At 54.9% G+C, this 18,157-nt stretch overlaps 1 protein-coding gene and 1 long non-coding RNA gene across 2 annotated transcripts; both read right to left on the minus strand.

Moving 5' to 3' along the window:
* Positions 1-1,634: 1,634 nt before the first annotated feature.
* On the minus strand, positions 1,635-4,262 carry LOC120234029. Its single transcript, XR_005528964.1, has 3 exons — positions 4,152-4,262; positions 3,810-3,991; positions 1,635-1,745 (listed from the first exon to the last, which is right to left on the minus strand). It is a non-coding gene; the product is annotated as an uncharacterized LOC120234029 (long non-coding RNA).
* An 8,885-nt stretch (positions 4,263-13,147) lies between these two features.
* NKX6-3 (NK6 homeobox 3) lies at positions 13,148-17,251 on the minus strand. The gene is made up of 3 exons (XM_039235577.1): positions 16,870-17,251; positions 14,768-14,937; positions 13,148-13,387 (listed from the first exon to the last, which is right to left on the minus strand). Exons 1-3 carry the CDS (start codon positions 17,249-17,251, stop codon positions 13,148-13,150), a joined length of 792 nt encoding a protein of 263 aa, XP_039091508.1.
* Between the last annotated feature and the right edge of the window lie 906 nt (positions 17,252-18,157).

The raw sequence follows: 18,157 nt of genomic DNA on the forward strand, positions 1-18,157 counted from the left end.
CACTGAATACAGAAGCAGAGCTCCCAGCCCAGAAGGAAGTAGGAGAAAGGAGGAAAATACGGCCAGTAAAACGCGTTGGTTAAAACACAGCTGCAACTCCTTGACCCTGGCCTCTACTGGTGTGACTCCTTTTCCATGCCTGTTAACTGTGACAGGTGTTAATAGGAAGGCTTGCAAAGTGAGGATTGCTAGTAAGAAGTTCAGCTGAGGACTTTGATGTTTTAAACAGTTTGTTACTTGTTTACATCACGCTTTTAAACGTGTTTAAAATTTAATGTTTTAAACATGCTGCAAGGTTTCTTTTGTTGCTTGGAGTTCCTTTTCCATCCTGGTCTTGGTGGGGAAAGCTTCGAGGGAACCTTGAAGGTGAACAGGAAGCTAGAAAGCAGAAAATATATGTGTGACTGGCCCAGCAAGCAGGTGAGAATAATGCGGGGTTTTAGGGGCGTGGCCCATCCCGCCCCCAAGTGCAGAAGGCTGGTCCCTAAGGCTTGAGCCCAACCCCCAGTGAGCTGTCCTGGGGTGCTAGAACACGAGTATTATTTAGTATATTCTGCACTTTGGGTGTGCAAAATTCAAGTCTACTTTCAAAGTAAAACAGGAGACTTGTAAAATGTTTCACTCGGGTTTACCTCTCACTTTTGTGAATTCCCCCTCACTTCACTTCCCGGTCTGAGTTCTTTGCACTCTGCTGTTAGGAGAAGAACCACATACGGTTTCTTGAGCTCTGAATTTATTTCTGGTCATCTGGAGTCAAATACAGTAAACTGTGGAACAGGAGTAACTCGGCTTCCATTGAGGCTGCCAATGCGGGGTGGGGGCCAAGGGGAGTGAGCCTGGCCCAGAAGAGTTACAAGGGACATTTAGGCCATCAGAGCAGGTACCTGCACACCTGTAGATACAGCCAGGCAGTAGCGGCCAGAAGGTGGAGGTTGGGAGCGAGTAAGGGTAGAGCCCTGAAGCTAATCCTAGAGAGCTACGACAGTGGGTTTCCCTCTCTTGAGCCCCCAGCTCCCCCAAATGCATCTTCATGTCCTTGAACCCCTCCACATAGCACAGATTCAGCTCTGACTGGCTGGAAGGGAGGTCAGGAGAAGGTTAGCTGGTGCCTTCCCGTCTCATCCCACCCAGAGTTCTAGGCCAAGATGTTCAGCGCTCCCCTCGCTCCCTCCTGACCTGTTTTCAGGGTCTGGACAGACACTTGTTCCTCCCTAGCTGAGGAACGGCTCCACTCGGAAGGAGCAGCGACCAGGGGAGGTGCCCAGCCTCCTGGGGGTCTCTGGTTCCCGCCCGCTACTGCGGTGGGCTTGGGGAAGGGCTGCCTGCACTCAGATTGATCCGCCAGCTGTGATTTGTCATTTCTCCGAGGCAGGCGCTGTTTTCTCTTGCTTCAGGAGGCCCCTTCGACACCTGCTTTATTTTTCTTCCTGCGCTGACGTGACGGGAGACAGGTGTTAAACTACTTAATCACTTTAAAATTGTTTTAATTTTCTGTTTTTTATTGATCTCTCCAGCACCAATTAATCAGCTCACTGGACCAGGCAGTTAGTACATTAAAAATTGTCAGGGAGGCCGTGCATCTTGCAAAATGTCTAAAAAATATTCGGCTAGCAAATTTCGTTTTTCTTTGGCATGCAACAGTCCTTGGCCCACAGAAGTCCCACTTGCAGAGGATCCTTGCCTCTGGGGCTTGCGACCGTCCGTGAGTATTCGAGGAACAGGAGGGAAGCTGGGCAGAGGGGTTCCTGCAGGGGAAATGGAAGCAGGTGCCCTTTGCATCACTAATTTCTCACCTTTCCTTCCACTTTTGTTTTCTGCTTCCCACACAGCATGGGGTCTCCTCTCACCAAGAGCACTGGAATTTTTGTGGAAGGGCGTACTTGCTCTGCAGCCATGTGTCCTGATCCCCATGAGGGCAGGAATTCATGCTCTGTGACTGTCCTTGCAGCCGGGCACCCCGCCCACAGCCAGATTTCCTCTCGCCGGGGACGTCGGCACCTTTGATTTGTCCTTCCGATGTTGCCAAAGCCACCTCCCCGGGGACAGGGAGCCTGCTAAACTTGGTAAACTCTCTCCATTGGCAGGTGGCTCTGTGTGTCACACTGCCTTGTCCCTGGCACCCTGGTGATGAACCTGAAGCCTTTCCACAGAATGTTCTGGACAACCCCACCCCCACAGTCACCTGGTTGGTCCTGTGCTGTGAACCCTTGCCATTTATCTTTTATCACCCCTCTTGAAAATCATTTATTAACTTCTCGGCTGTACTTTCTGAATTAAATAAAAACGTGGACAGAATAACCAGGGGCTTCAATATCATTTCTTAGGGATATAAATTTCATTTCCGGTTTTCCCATTTTTGCCTGATTTTCTAGGACTTTCCAAAAGCGAGTGCCTTATTTTTTACGTGCCAAACCAAACATCAAACAGCCGCTCCGAACTGTCTGTGCCATCCCAGGGGATGACACCCTCCTGAAGCATCTCTATGCGCTTCTTCCTTCCTTCTGAGCCTCCGAGACTAAAGGACATCTCATTTTACCCTCCCCCACTTCCCCAAGCTGCCCCCACTCACACAAGCTGCCCCCCAGAGACCTCAGGCACAGCCCTTTAGAATCAGGGCCGGCAGCCCCCACCTGAGGAGGGAAGGGGTATGAGCCCCAAGTCCAGACGGTGGGGGCAGGCATGGTCAGCGCCTGCATGCTGGCCCGCCGCCTTATCTTCCCCCAGCACCCAGCCCCACCCGCTCTGTATTAATTGGTATATGATTGGGCTGGGGCATATAATCTAGTATTGATTTTCTCTCTGGACGCCACAGCTTTATTTGCTCACATCTGCCTTGTGTTTAATTGGTGCTTTGCTCTGGAAACGAGAGATCTTATCGGCTTGTTTGGTTCCTTTTCCTGGGGCACACAGGCACGCACACACCCTCACACTCTGCAGTTGGCCGGCCCAGCCCGGCCTCTCCCTGACCCAGCCCCCAACCGTGAGGCATTCCTGGGGGATAGGAAGAACACAGAATGACCCAGGAGGCTTTCTCAGAGACTTCCTGTCTTTACACTTGACCTCACATGCAGTGGCCAATCCTCCCTGGTGTGAAAGTGTGCGTGACCATTATTAGGGAAAACGCTGGCTTTGGAGTCAGACCCAGATTCAAATCTGCCTCCCCTCTTCCCTGGAGGTGACCCTGAGGCTAGCCTATTGAATTTTTCTGCACTGCAGTCTCATCTTTCGCTGAGGAAAAGGCAAAATTCCTTCTTTGTAGGATTCTTAGAGAATCTCTATCAATCAACACACAGTAGCTGGGACCTAGTAGGTGCTCAATAAACAGCAGGCCCTTGACCAATAGCATTGCCCCATTCAACCTACATGCACTGACTGCCTGGTGTGAGGGATCATAACCCTGTGTACCGGAGAGAAAACAGAGTCACCTGCGGCCACTTTTGTCCATCAGGGTGAGGGCAGCATGTCCAGTAAGGCTCACAGTGCAGTGAGAATCTCTGACCCCAAGGCACCGCTGTCACCACTCACCTTGTCTGAGGCTGGGAATCTCTCCTGTGCTCTCCCTGCACCTGAGATCTCACTCTCAGCCGGGCCTCTCCTGTCACCCGGCATCCCATCCAGCACAGCCCCAGGCCGGCCCCTGTGCTCGAGGTTTTGTTTTTCTTTCCTCTAACTATGGTCTTGCACTTGGGCCGGTCCGCCCTGGGCTCTTTGTAGCAGAGGGAAGATGTAAAGGCCAGAGGTAAACACTAATTTCCTATTGACACAACATTAATTCTCTTGCTTGGACAGGTGAATGTGCTTTCACTCACTTTGCCAAGATTAATGATGTTTGTTTGCCTGCTCAGAGGCCCTAATGAGGGGGGCTTTGGAAGGCATGCCTTCTGGGTTGGCCGAGGGGAAGGAGGCTGGCAAACCACTACTCCTGGAGGACAGCCGGCCACTTCCACCACTTCCAGCATCATCGTCCCTGTTCGGGTGCTGGCTCCTTCCCCTGGAAGAAACGGGGTGAGCGAATTACTGGCTAAAGAATGGGAACTATTTCCCCCCTCAGGGGGTTGTTACTGACAAGGAGACCTTCTCAAGAGACCTGCACACGGGTCTGTGGTCAGCCCACCCCTCCCCTGCCTGTCTCACTGAAGCCCTCTTCTCACCTGGGTCCTTGCCCCATGTGCGCCCAAGGGGGTCATCAAAGGGAGGGTCGGCCGTTGGTTCATCGCTCTGAAGAGTAACAAATAGTACAGGCCAGGCCAGGGCTTCTGAGGTGGGGCTGCGGACACAGGAGCATCAGGACAATGGAGGACGCCTGATGACGCGAGGGGAGCGACGTAAGCGATGTGGTAACTAGGCTGGATTCCAGCAGCTTCTGTCTGTGACGCTGCAGGGTTTAAATAGGGCAAGAGGGAGCCCTACAGCTCGACCCTTCTGGGCAGGGCAGATGGGGTGGGGGAGGGGCTACTGGGGTGGAGACACTCCAGTCCCAGCCGCCGCTCTTCCGTGCACTGTCCCGTGCACTGTCGGGGCTCTGGAGACTTCCTGACCCTTGTGCGTGGGGCGGGCACAGCAGCCCATCTCTGCCAAGGCACCTGGCCTACACACCCTCCAAGAGCCGGAGAGGCAGTCCCCAGGGGAGCCGGGTGCTGCTCTCTTCTGGAATTCGAGCAAGACTCCGAACTAAGAAGCACTGAGGAGGGGAGGGATCGCTTCATCCAGTCCCTTTCTGTCACTAAGGGTGGTCCATGCATTGCAGCATGGCCATCTGAGCTGAGCCGGGGAGGCTGCGGAGGGAAGAGAGGAAAAGGGTCGGACCCAGAGTTCAGGTCACAGGTGGGAGGGAAGGAACTCTGGAGAATTCTAACCCAGGGCGGCTCCCCTTTGTCCATGTACCCCATGTTACAGGCCCTCTGGCAGGACCAGCCTATAAGCAAATCAAGGGATTAAAACAATGTTGTTTGTTTTTTTTTTGTTTTTTTTTTTTTACTGTTAGTGTTCTATCTGTTATAAATTGTAGAAACCCAATTCAACAAGACTCAAGACAAAAGGGTATTGTCTCCCGAAAAGGCTGGGGGCAGATGAGGCCTGGCTGAGTTTGGGCCTGACACAGTCCAACCCATTCAATCCCGCTCTCCCGCCGCCTCTCGGCCCTAGTTCCTCCCCTGGTTGGCTCCCTCCTCAGGCGGGTGCCCCCCCTTCACAGAGGAAAGATGGCCGCAGCAGCCAGAACCGGGCAGGTAGAGAGGGAAGACAGGTAAATCTGAAAACAACCTGCGCCCCTGCTCATTGGCTGGAACTGAGCCTCAGGCCCGTCCCAGAACCAATCTATCACATGACCAGAGAGGTGGCATTCACTGATTGGCTTAGGACTGTGTCACTCATGTATGCCTGGTGATGGAGGTGGGGTCAGCCCGCCCACACTAGATCAGTCAAACAAAGCCAGGAGGGTGCTTTTACCGTAGAAACATCAGGGTGGCCTTACCAGAAAAAGGCAAGGGTCAGTGCCAGGCAAGCCCAAACCACAGAAGTGCACTGAGCCCGGTCACTACCGGCAGTGAGCGTGGACGCTGTCATCCACCGAGCTTTACAGCTCTCCTGCACCTGACGCACCCACCCCTCTCGCCCTGGCTCTTCCCACCTTGCCATGTGGTGGCCCCAGCTAAAGCAGTATTAGAACTGCAAGCCCGACATTGCCTTCTTTCCAGAACACAGCGGCAATGGTTTAGGAAATTTGTTAGAGCCGGATCCCTCCCAGGAGCCCTTGACGGTTTGATTATATTAGACCTTCTCACAAGTATCACAGCCACAGAGCGGATTCCGCAGCAGGAGACCTGAAGGGTCGTGCCATCTCTCCCTCTTTCGCTGGGAAGACGATCCAGACCCTTTGCAGCTTACCTTCCATCCCTGCCGCCTTCTGGCTCTTCGAGTCTTTGTCACCAGGAAAGTGGGGATGTCACAGAAGACAGAACCCAATGCAGGTCATTGTGAATAACTCCAAAATGGGCAGGGAGAGCCGAAACGTGGGTTTAAACCGAGTTGGGTTTCTGAAATCACTATTTGTCAGATCTGTCCAGTCCAGGGCCCTGGGGCATTTGTTCTCCAGCCACATCCCAGGGACATATCTCTCCCAACGGAGTCAGAAGATCCAGAAGGGCCCTGGGAATCCGTATGCCTGACAAATCCTATGTCAGGCGAGCTTGGGAAACTGCCTCGATGAACATCTTCCCTGGCTGTGTCCTAGCTGCCCCCCTGGAGGCACAGGCAGTCAATTGCCAAGCAGCAGAAGGCACACCAAGAAAAATGCCGTTTGCTGTAGTTGTGCGCTACAGTGCATTGGATCCGCGTGTCTTTGATTAGAGGATTTGTGTCCTCTGTAGATTTCAGGTCTTTACACAACTGAGGACACAAAGCCTGGACCTAGAAGACAAGAAATTTGGATCTTGGATAGATCTCAGTTTGCTCATATGCAAAATGGGGATAAAATCTGGTGCCCAGTCTATCAGAGAATCAAATGAAGTAATGTAGATGCAAGTGTATGGAATGCTATAGCGAGTTTGGTATTATTGTGTTATTGTTTCTAGTGGGGATTTAGTCATTGTTTTTCATTCATATTCCATAAATTCTAATTTTTAGGTCATATGGTAAGAGTGAGTGAGTGATTCTTCCTAATGAAGGTTGCCTTTATTCTAGTGATTCTTTTTGAAGAAAAATTTTTTTAGAATGAGAACATGTGGAGCGGAGAGGGGCAGAGGAAGAGGGAGACAGAGAGAGAGAGAGAGAGACAGAGAGAGAGAGAATCTTAGGAGGCTCCATGCTCAGTGCAGAGTCTGACATGGGCTAATCACAAGATCTTGGAATCATGACCTGAGCCAAAATCAAGAGTCAGACGCTCAATCTACTGAGCCACCCAGGTGCCTCCTAGTGCTCCTTATATGATAAAAGATATGATGCTTTTGATGAAATACGGTGTCTCATGGATCAACAGAGTATTGCATGTTTGTTAACGTGCATTGCCATTAATTAAATTCTCTCTGGGGAGCCTGGGTGACGCAGTCAGTTGAGTGTCTGGCTTCGCCTCAGGTCATGATCTCACATTTGTGAGTTGGAGCCCCTAGCTCAGAACCTGGAGCCTGCTTCCGATTCTGTCTCCCTCTCTCTGCCCCTGCCCCGCTCGCGCGCACGATCTCTCTCTCTCTTTCTCTCAAAATAAACATAATAAAATTTTTTAAAATAAATTTTCTCTAATCCTTAACTGCTGCCTCCTAAGGGCCCCTCTCCCTTTGAAGACAGTCTTTCTTGGCAGCTGATCTCCTTCTTCTAGACTGTGAGCATCAGTAGGCCAGGGGGCTTGTCCCCTATTGGGATTCCCAGCAATAAACATAGTGCCAGGCAAAAAACAGATCTCAAATGTTGACTGCACGGGCTTTAATTTATAACATATGTAATCCTAATTTTCTTTTTAAACAGTTCACAGCCCAGACTTAATTGAAGTGGCCCCTCTCTCTTTCCCTTTTTATGTTAGTTAAAAGTGGAAGCTCGAGTCAGTCTGATTGCCTTATGCCATGTGACCTAGGGCAACTTACTTAACTTCTCTGGGTCCCAATGTTCTTGGCTATAAAATGGGTACAATAATGGTGCTAATTTCATGTGGGTTGTTTTGTTTTGTTTTTTTGACAATGAAATGAGAGAAGCCCCTGGAACAGGGCACAGAACCATGCATGTTTAATAAATGTTAGCAGGAAGCAACAGCGGGAGCCGTGGTGGATGTGGTCAGTGCAGCGAGAGGCAGAGCATGATGTTGAAATTGAGCAGAATCACTACTGAGTATCCATGGACTTGGCATCTATTAGTTCATTTCTCTGCCTCAGCTTCTTCTTCTGGAAAATGGGGATACTAAATCGTACATGGCTGTTGGAAGACAAATGTGTGGATGTGAGTAAAGCATTTAGAAGGGGTCCCTTTTATAGAAGGTGCTGGAGTCTTCTTCTGCAGTATAAGGAACAAACAAATGTCTCTTTGGCATCCTGGCCTGATGCCAGTGCTCTTGGCCTGGGGACAAGGTGACCACGGGGGTGCCTTCAGCCTCATTCCCATGACCTCTGCCTCCTGAATGACAAGTCCTTCCTACCACAGGTCTGCACTAAACTCCTCCTTAGACTCCCAACCCACCCTCTGAACCGAGTGGAAAAGACATGATCTAATAGTCAGAATAGCACACCTTTTATTGTTTTTTAATTGGGTACCATTTTGTTTACCTTAGCATCATCAGAGAGTGAACTGTTGTAAGCAAAATAATTTCCCAATGAAAATCCTTCTAAAATATTCTGCTCTTCTGGCCATGTTCTGCAGAACAAGAAGAGCACAGTTTAATCCTTCTGACGGCTCTGGGATATCGTTGCGAACATGAACCACAGTGCTGTCTTCAAAGACCTCGAACCTACATCGGGCTTTCAGTCATATGACCAAAAGTCCATGGAGGGCTCTGCTCTGAAATTCTTGTTTCTTCCTGTCGGCCGCTGCTCGCTTGCCAGCCTGCATCTCGGCTCTAGTCTTGCAGCTGAGGGGCTCCAGCCCTGCCTAGGAGGGCGGTGGGAGCCCCTGCCGGTAGCTACTTCTTTGTCCTCAGAACTTCAAACAATTTTGCCCACAATCGGGTCTCAAGTGCTACGACTGTACCTAGACTCCTCTACTTCCATTGAACAACTACCAAACAGGGTAGTTTGGGCCATACTGTGTGCTCTGAGAAAAGAAGTGAAGAAGTATCCCCACACATTCCCACAGTCATACCCACTCTGGACCCTCTCACACTGTGGCGTGCATGGTGTGCATAGGAGCCAGGTATGGGGGATCTGGTAAAGACGCAGATTCTGGAAAAGGGGCCCTGGGGGTCTGCGTTCCTACCAAGTTCCCAGGTGAGGCTGCGGCTGGTGCCCAGATCATGTCTTAGAGGGGCCAGGCTTTTGAGCAGAACAGACAGATCCAGACGCCTCGGGGCCAGGCAGGCCAAGTAATGGGGATCCCAGGCATGCAGAAGCCCTGGGAAGCGGTGGGAATCCCTCCCCGCACCAGGCTTGCCCTGCCTAGAGGCCAGCTAACATTTCTATAAAAGTACCGTCTGTCCCTGAAGAAACACCTCTATCTGCAAGCTGGAATCGACCCTCCTCCTCCTATAGTGCTCTGTCTGGGAGCCCAGAATCTCTGGCAGCTTGCCGGCCAATGAACCCGATCACACACAAGTCCTTCCGTAGACTTCCAGATAGCAGGTGACCTGCTGGGGCTGGACGACTGACAGGAGTATGGAGCTGGTCCCTTGTTGAGAAGACCTGCATCGCACCGGTTCTAGCACTGCCTGGAGGCATGAATTCGAGGAGGAAGGAGAGAGCATGAGCAGACTCACATTTAAGTGCCCACGTGGTCCGGTGCGTTGTACATGATTTCCTTTAATCATCTCCTCAGTCTAGCAGAGTGGGTGGTCAGCCTCATTTTACAGATGAGGAAAGTGGGTTTCCAGAAACTACCTAACTGGGTCACGACGACCCAGCTATTGGTTGGTGACATGGAGACTGTCAGCCTCCAAAGCCCTCTTTGGATAACGTGGCAGGTAGTGCTGAGCCACCCTCATTAGCTCTGATCTCACGGAGCCCTTGCAGGGTCTGCACAAATCACTCCTGTCTCACAGATGAGTATACGGAGGCCCAGCGGCTGAGGAACTTGTGCCTGGACACCGAGTAGTGGAGCCGGCATGTGGGCCCAGCTGTAACTGAACACGGTCCCCGATGCTATGCTGCAAGAAAAAAGTCGGGTCCAGCCACAGCCCCCAGGGGTGGCCTGAGTGTGAGGAGGGGTTCCCAGAAGTGGAATTCCAGTGCCCCATCTTGTTTTTTTAATCATAGCGATCAGCACGTGGCTGTTCTTAACCTGGTAAGACACTCTCACCCCACTACTTGCAGCCAGCCCGGCTGGGACATGTCCTGAGCCCTTCTAACTTTGGGAACCGCAGGTAGGATGGCCGTGGCCGTGCCTGCCTGCTAGAGCTTCCTGGGCTGCCCGTTAGAGCAGGGCTCTGAGGCTACTGGGAGCATAGGATTTAATTTCTTCCCCCTGTCTCATCCCTGAGAAGGTTGTGATGTTGATGCAAGAAGCACCAAATTTCCAAAATAACTTTGGGTTTTTGTTTAACTCAGGATGTTCAAGAAATCCCTTTTGTAACCGGGCATAAAATGTCTAGGGCTTAAGGTTTCTTTATGACAGATGAAGTACCCCGGCCTTGAATTCTCCCCAGCAACACACACACACACACACACACACACACACACACACACACACAAGCACATCTGCAGAGACAGGACTTATTCCAAATTCCCCTCAGGATCCAGGCCGTCCAGCTTGGGCTATTCTCCCATTTCAGAAAGCACTGGGAGGCAGTACCTCTGCCTGGCTTGGTGCCCGCACTCAGGCTGCCCACACCAGCAGGAATGAGGCAGAAGAGACAACTGGGAAGATGGCGTCTTTGAGCCAGAGTTTCCAATGGCAGGCGTGTCCCAGAATTTTGAGATTGGGGAAGATTTTGACTAGCTCGGCAAATGTCTCAGCAAATGTTTTTCCCAGGGGGAAAAGCAAACAAATTTTAAAAAACCCAAACATTCCCCAGGCTTGACTTAATGCTGGCCCCAGACAACTTGAATCAGACATACAAGAATTACAGCGATCAGAGAGCAGTTAGGATTTTAATCTGCCGACGAAAAAAGCAAACCAGCACGATGTTTTGGGTCACTGGCTTCTTCCTCCCCACGGGCTTCATGACTTCGCACCTGGATTCGGTTGGCAGCTCCTTCCCGGCCTGCAGGCCCCACGCTCCCGGGGCAGTGCCTGGCTCCCGGAGCCCACGGCAGTTTTTCATTTTGGGGCTGTGCTGAGTGAATCCTCGCGGCCTCCCAGGCCACTGTCGAGCCAGCCGCAGCCTGGCTTCAGGGCCCCACTCGGGACACATATGTCAGTGGAGGGCTCTTCAATGCAGCCGGTGGCCAGGAGCCGACAAGAGATGGTGCTCAGTTCTTAGAAGCTGCCTCTCTTCCTTCCCACCTTATGAGAGACCCTGAGCGTGGGCATCATACTGGACTGAGGGTTAGAGCTTAAAAGCATCGTGTTCTTGTGTCATGCCTGGCCTCTGGGTCCATTAGGGTTATTATGAAATATTAGTGCCTCCGCTTCCAAGAGGTCCGAGCTGAGGTCTTCTCCTGTCCTTGTTCTCACTCCAAGCTGATTCATTCCACTGGCCAGAGCCTCCCACCCTGGGGACCCAAGGGACTTGGGACAGCAGAGGGGCAGGTGACTAGCTACCCGGCAGTGTCGGTGTTTGCATCATTAAAGTTGGAAGGGTCCTGAAAACTCACTTCGTTTTAGCCTCTTGTGTTTCAGGCTTTGTAAAAAGGCTTTGAAGGACTGCGCCTCGGGCGGCCTTGGAATCCGCTCTCAGATTGCCTCGTCCCACTTCTGGGACTTGGCTTAGATCACTTCTGAGCCTCAGTTTCCTCATCCACACAATGAGGCTAATGCCTACCGCCTCATTTTCTTGTGAGGGCAAGTGATGTAATCTGGGCCTTCTACGTGGGAGAAATTAGTAGGTAGGTGTTCAGTTAATATCAGTGCTTCTGTTCTCTCCCCCATGATCTTTTTCTCATGGTTCCTAGTTTCCCAAACGGAACCTCATCCTCCCCCCCGCCCCCTCCCCCGCGAAGCTATGATTTCCGGGGAGGCCAGGAGCCCAGTTAAGGTCTTGGGTTTCTCCGCACCTAGGCCAGTGCCTGCCATTGACCAATGAGATTCCAAATTGACCCGGTGTTGTGCAACCGGTGTTGTGCAAGGGAGCAGACAGCCCCGCCCTCAGCCCCTCATAGCTGGCTTGGCTGGGACTCCACGGCCAGTTTCACAGTAGAAGCACACGAGCCATGGGGAGGTTTCTGGGACTTTTATTTTTACCGTTTATTTTTTTAAAGCCAGTAAAGATGGGCAAACGCTCCGTCCCTCTCGGGCTGCCTTCCTCCGGGCAGGCCCCGCCCTCCTTCCCGAACAGCCCCTCCCACCTGCCGCTGCTCAGCTTCACCTGGGCTGAAAAACAGCACCCCGCGGGCCAGTGCCCTCCGCTGCGCCGGCCGCGGGCCGGTCTCAGGAAAGGAAGAGCCTGGGGCCGGGGGGTGGGGGGGTTGGGGTCCTACAGCCTCTCCCTGCAACGGTCTCTCCCTTCCTCCGTGGGGTACCCCAGCTGGAGGAGCCGGGGGTTCTGAGGTCCCCTCCAGCGTTGCCATCCCTCCCCTCTCCCCGGGTGATCTTGCACCGAGGGCAGCCCAGGTGGGCGGCTCTGGGGTGCAGCACCAGCCCCTAGGATTCTCTCAATTTTTCTCTGCCTCTCACTCCCTCTTTCCCAGCCTGGGTGGGTGGGTGCGTGGGGGGGTTTCTTGTGGCTTCTTCTGGGAGAATCCCCGCTGAAGGCAAAGTGGAGAAAGGAGTCCAGGAGGACTTCTCCCTCCAGGGGCGTGATCCTTGAGTTGGGGTGCCAGGGGCGTTTCTTCTTCGCGGGGACCCGCTTCCCCTCCGGGAGGGGGTCCTGTATTTAGTTCTGGCTTCTCCTGGGAGATCCCTCCTGTGCCAAGGTCCGAGGAGGGAACCCGGACGTGCCATCTTTTCTTCTGCAGTCGGTCAGTAGCCCACCTGGACCCGCACGCTGGTCTAACTCCCGGGGAAGAAGGGAGACCTCTGCCCAGGCCAACTGCCTCCCTGGGGGTGGGCCCCCACAGCCGGCTCACAGCGGCACGTCTGGGACCCCACAGTCCGTTTCCTGGCCGCGCAGCCAGGTCGCTTCCATCCACCTGGGCGCTCACGGGTTTGCGGGGCTGTCAGGGCAAGGTCTGGGCCCCCAGGGGTGCCAGGGCTCAGGCCGGGTTTGTACCTCCCTCTCCTCTCCCTCCTCCCTCCGCTAGACCGGCCCCTCCACCACCACCTCCACCCTCCAGCCCCTCCTCCCTCTCTCCCTCCCCCCTCCCTCCACCTCGGCGCCGGGGACCCCTCGGCCCCCGGACCCCCCACCCCACCCTCGGGGCAGGGGAGGGGCTGCGGCCCGGCAGCCGCAGAGACGCGCGGGGGGGCGGGCGAGGGGGCGTCAGACGCTGTGCGCGCCCAGGCTGAGCACCGAGAAGGCGGCGCGGTGCTTGCGCAGCAGCAGCCGGATCTTCTCGTCGTCCGAGTCCGGGTCCAGCGGCTTGTTATACTCGTCGTCTTCGTTCTCCGAGGCCGCGCGCTCCCCGCCCGCGCCCGCGCCGCCCGGGGCGCGAGGCGTGGAAGACGACGGCTCCAGCGCGCTCTTCTTCCGCCACTTGGTCCTTCGGTTCTGGAACCACACCTGGGAGGGGAAAGAGGCTGAGCGTCCGGGCGCGCACGTACACACAGGCCCCCCCCCCCCCCCCCCCCCCCCCCCCCCCCAGCAAGGGGACTCCACTCGGCGGCAAGGACACTCGATCCTTATTTTTGTAGTAAAATAAATGGCTCAGTAATAGAACAGGTTGTAATGTTCACACTGGTTTTAGGGGAGGGGGTAACATAAAAAATGTGCGTAAGTGCAGCACCCCTTTCTGCTTAGCTCTAGCCCTCCCTGCGGTGTATCTTCCTTCTTTGGCACGCGGGACACTTGGATGGAAGAAGCTGAAATAACCAGGTGAGGGCATTCAGTAGGTGCTCAAGAGTCACCGCTTATTCAGTTTTATAGACCCTCACCGAGCTTACTGAATCATTTCCCCCTAATTATAAAAATAACGTACTTTCATTGCTTACAATAGTGAGGAGTGCAAAAAGTACCTAAAGAAGCAGAAAAATACGTACGGGGACCACATTGCTTCCTTCCACTTCCATCCAACAGACCAGGAGGTGGCTGGAGATGCTAGCGGAGCCCAGCCCTGGGTCTCAACCACCCTGTACTTCCCTCCTCTACCCTTGAACCTGTCACCATGTCACAGTGGTGGGCAGTTGCGACATACCTCGAAGCTTTCTTTTTTGGGGGGCCCCCACCCAAAGTCTCTCAGGAGAGATCTAACATCAAAGTCGGCTCGGGGAGCCTGGTGGCAAGAAGCCTGTTTACTGACTTCAGACTGCAGCGTGTAGTGTGAGCATGGCCGTTGCATCGGGCTTGGAGGCTTCCTACACCCGATATCCCCTCCGAGCTTCATTTGGGTGGCCGTGGGAGGAGGTGTTCTCTTTATTGGCAGGCCAAGGCCAGCTCCTTCTGCTAGCCAATGCAGCAAGTCCAAATCCAGCCCTAACACGGCCCAGAGGCTGCCTCCTGATCTGGTCAGCTGGAGGCTGCCATCGGCTCTTGATAGTTCTTCTGGTCACCGCAGTGCAAGGGAGGAGGAAGCATTAGGTTGGTGCCCCACAGATCTGGGCTTGAGCCCCAACTCTGCACTTACCAGCCAGGTGACCTTGAGCAAGAGACTCAGCTGAGACAGCTTCATGTGTAAAGTGGGTAAGGAAACCTACATCGAGGGAGCTGTATGGACTAAATGGGGTTCCACACTCAAGGCTCTTATAACAGAGAGCAGTATCGATAGCCATTGTTTTGGTGATGGTCATTATCACCATCTCCAGGGTTAGGTGGGCAGGCAGTGCCCAAACAGCAGGAGAGCCAGGAGTTGCTGGAAGAGCGAGGCTGCCTCTCTTCCACTCAGTGGCATCCTGTCCTGGCAGGCTGTTCCCCACGAGGCAGACACCTTCTCCTGCACAGACTCACCTTGACCTGCGACTCGGTCATCCCCAGCGAGTATGCCAGCCGTGCCCTCTCAGGGCCAGCCAAGTACTTGGTCTGTTCAAAGGTCTTCTCCAGGGCAAAGATCTGGTGTCCCGTGAAGGTGGGCCGGGTGTGCTTTTTCTTGTGGATGCTGTCACTCAGGGGGTCTGGGGCTGGTGGGAGGGAGAAAGTATGTGGTTAGTGGGATGGGCGAGGGGTCCCAGCCCTGTCCTGCATCTCCCACTGGCCGGGATCCTTCCCACAGAGAAGCCACTGAGATTGTGGGGGCATCGTGACCCCACTAACCAAGAAGCATTCCTGGCATTCTGACAATAGTGACTGTGACCTCTGCCGTGTCTGGATGGATAGGGACCTGAAGAGAGCATCTGCCCCAGGTTATAGCTACTTAGGGGACAGAGGAAGCTTAACACCTGCCCTGGTCTCATTCCTCTCTGTGTAGTGTTTTCACTACTCAGTCATGCTGCCTTCCCTCCAGGGGCAGTAGGACTTTCTCCTCAGTCTCAGCGACACGGGGAAACAGACCAGGCACCTTCCACGGACAGTCAGGGTCCCAGGGGGTCTGGGAATTCCCCCAGTTCCTGATTCCTTGCTCCCGAGATCCCGTTTTCTAGGTTCTTAGGAAACCAGAGCCTTAAGCCCCAAGTTAGTGCTCTCCTTTGTCATCACGCCTAGAAGTCACGCGGCTTCAACTACACCTGAGTCTGCCCGGAGGCTCTAGCCCCTGACCCCCACCCAGCGAGGACAGCTGCTCAGGCAGGTGCCGGGCTGGAGGGCTGCGGGGCTCAGGGGAAGCCGAAGGCCCACCTGAGGAGCCTTGCTCAGTGCAGCCCGGCAGTCATGGCACGTCTCCTCACGTAACAGGTGGGGAAACTGAGGCATCGAAAGGGGAAGAGACCTCCCCAGAGACCATCACCTGCAGTTCTCTCTCCTTTTGTGTTAATCCAGCCACTGACTCAGGTATTTTCCTGTGCGTGGCTATGCACTTGGGACGGAAGAGTAGGGGTGTGGAGAGTGTGTGGTGGGGGAGAGGGGAAGATGGAGGTGTGGGAGACGGAGGCCTAAAGTACCCCCAAAGCCAGTTCCAAGAAACGAGGTCTTCACCCGCATGCAACTCGCCATGTTTCAGGGTGAGTGAGCAGTGGGCGGTCAGGCAGTGTGACCGCCTGGCATAGCGGACGGGGAGGCGGACACGCGCTTCGGGGTTTCCTTGGTGGGCCCCCAGCTCCTGCAGTGGGGCAGCCCCCGCGTCTGAGAGAAGTGCCGGTTCCCTCCGCCTCTACCCCCTGCCTGATCCTGGCCGGGCCTCCGTGCCCCAAGGGTGGCTCCCGTCCCCCTCCCTGCCTCGCAGGTGAGCCTCACCTGCCCGTGCACGACCTGTGCCACTCCCCTCTTGACCCCGACTGGCATCACGGAGGCCCCGCAGCAGGTCTCTGAAAACAGGTCTGGGGATGGCAAGGTAAGGAGACCCCCGTGACAAATAGGGCCAAGTCTGACTTGACTCCACAGCTGCTCCTGGAGGCTGGGCAGTTGTGGCTGCTACTGCTGACATAAGCCCTGCGGAGGACGGCGGAAAGCTGGCCCCCTTGAACGCCGGCGGGACCAAGATGGGGTCAGAGGGCATCCTGTGTCCCTGAATGGTGTCGGGGCATGAGTGGGCTCTCTGGGAAGGTGATGCTGCAGCAGCGTCTCACCGGGGACCGCATCTGCCTGCTTTGGATGAAGAAGTGACATGGGCTCCGAGTGGGAGAAGGAAGGTGAGCTGCCAGCCGGACCCTACACGGGGCAGGAAGATCCGGAGACCCCAGGTTCCCCTGGAGGGCAGCTGAGGCGGCAGCTGGTAAGGGTGGGGGGTGAGGGGGGTGACGCCCGCCCAGGCAGAGCAGGGGCGGGCCAGGGAGGGGAGAAGTCGTTCCTGCACCGAGGTGGGACGTGGATCCGGGGGTCTGACGGTGGCTGAGGAGAGGTGGACGGCAGGTATGGACCACCCCGTGGGGGTTCCCTCCCCATGCCTCCCCCTCCCCTGATCCTGCGGTGCCCGCTGCCCGCCCGCCCGGGCTGGGGATGGAGCCCTGCCCTGTACTCACTGTTGCCGCACTGCCGCCCGGCTCGCCAGTCCTGGCCTGTGTCCGCCCAGCAGTTCCGGGTCCGGGTGGGGTACTCATTGCCAGCCTTGGGAAAATTCCCCACCTGGGGTCCGTAGTAGACCCCCTGGGAGCCGAGTCCACCAAAGCCTGCCACGTGAGGGTAGCTGGAGAGGAGGCCACTGTTCGGTGTGGCCACGGGTCTGCTCAGGATGTCTGTGATTCCGTGGGGGGTCCCGGCGGCCAGCTGGGGGCCCAGCCCCGGAGGGCTGAGCTTGTAGAAGGAGTTCTGCACCGAGTACTGGCACACGGGGGCCTTCATCTCCGAGAACTGGGCCAGTGGCGTGTTGTTCAGCAGGAATGTTCCCTGCAGGTTGGATTCCATGATCCTCGGGTCGGGGAGAGGGAAGGTGAGATGCCCAAATCCAGGCCCCTAAAGCCAGAGACCCCGAGCTCTGACCCAGAAGCCCATGGCAGGTTTGGAGGGTCAAAAGCGGCCGAGCCCCAGATTGCCCTCCTACCTAAGACATCCGGCCCAGCCCTGGCCCCAGGACCTGGCACCTACGTCAGCTGATCGGAAGTCAGGTGCTCCTGGGGCAGGTGAGAGGCCTTACCAGCACCCCTTCCCTCTCTGTCTGTCTGTCTGTCCTGGAGAAAGGCGGCTCCCCACACCTCAGCTCAGACCCCTTCTCTGCCTCTGAGTCTGGGGACCCTCCATGAGAAGTTTTAAGTTCAGAGAAGCAACATTTCCCTGATAAAGATATGGCCCATTAGAATACAGACCGCAGACTGGCTGAGCTGTGAGAGGCGCGGTGCCATTGGTCGAAACCCACACGGGCCTCACATTGGCTTTTCCAAGACAAATTGCACTTTGAAAGATTGACTGTAAAATCAGCCAGGGTGTGTGCGTGCGTGTGTGTGTGTGTGTGTGTGTGTGTGTGTGAGAGAGAGAGAGAGAGAGAGAGAGAGAGAAAGAGAGAATGAGCTCTGGAAGCCCTGTTCATTCTCAGAGGGTCTATCTGCTCCTGGTCCCCCAAGTCCAGCATCTAGGAAAAAGTGGGGGTGGGGGGCCTGGAGGCTCCTGAGGCAACTGGAAATCACAGTTCCGGCAGTTGCTCCCCTGAGGGCGAGGAGGCCAGGGGCAGGGATCGCTGCCCTGGGGTGCATGGGCCCCTTTACTTGCAGATGCTGAAGCCACTGCAGGAGCGTGGAGTCTCAGTGTGGATGCTTCTCTTCCTTCCTCTGAGCTGGGACGGTACGTGGGGAGGCTGGGCTTTGGCTGGGGCGGTGG

Source organism: Hyaena hyaena, unplaced genomic scaffold, assembly GCF_003009895.1.
Source record: "Hyaena hyaena isolate Hyena2069 unplaced genomic scaffold, ASM300989v1 scaffold_100, whole genome shotgun sequence".
In the NCBI taxonomy this organism is placed as follows: Eukaryota; Metazoa; Chordata; class Mammalia; order Carnivora; family Hyaenidae; genus Hyaena; species Hyaena hyaena.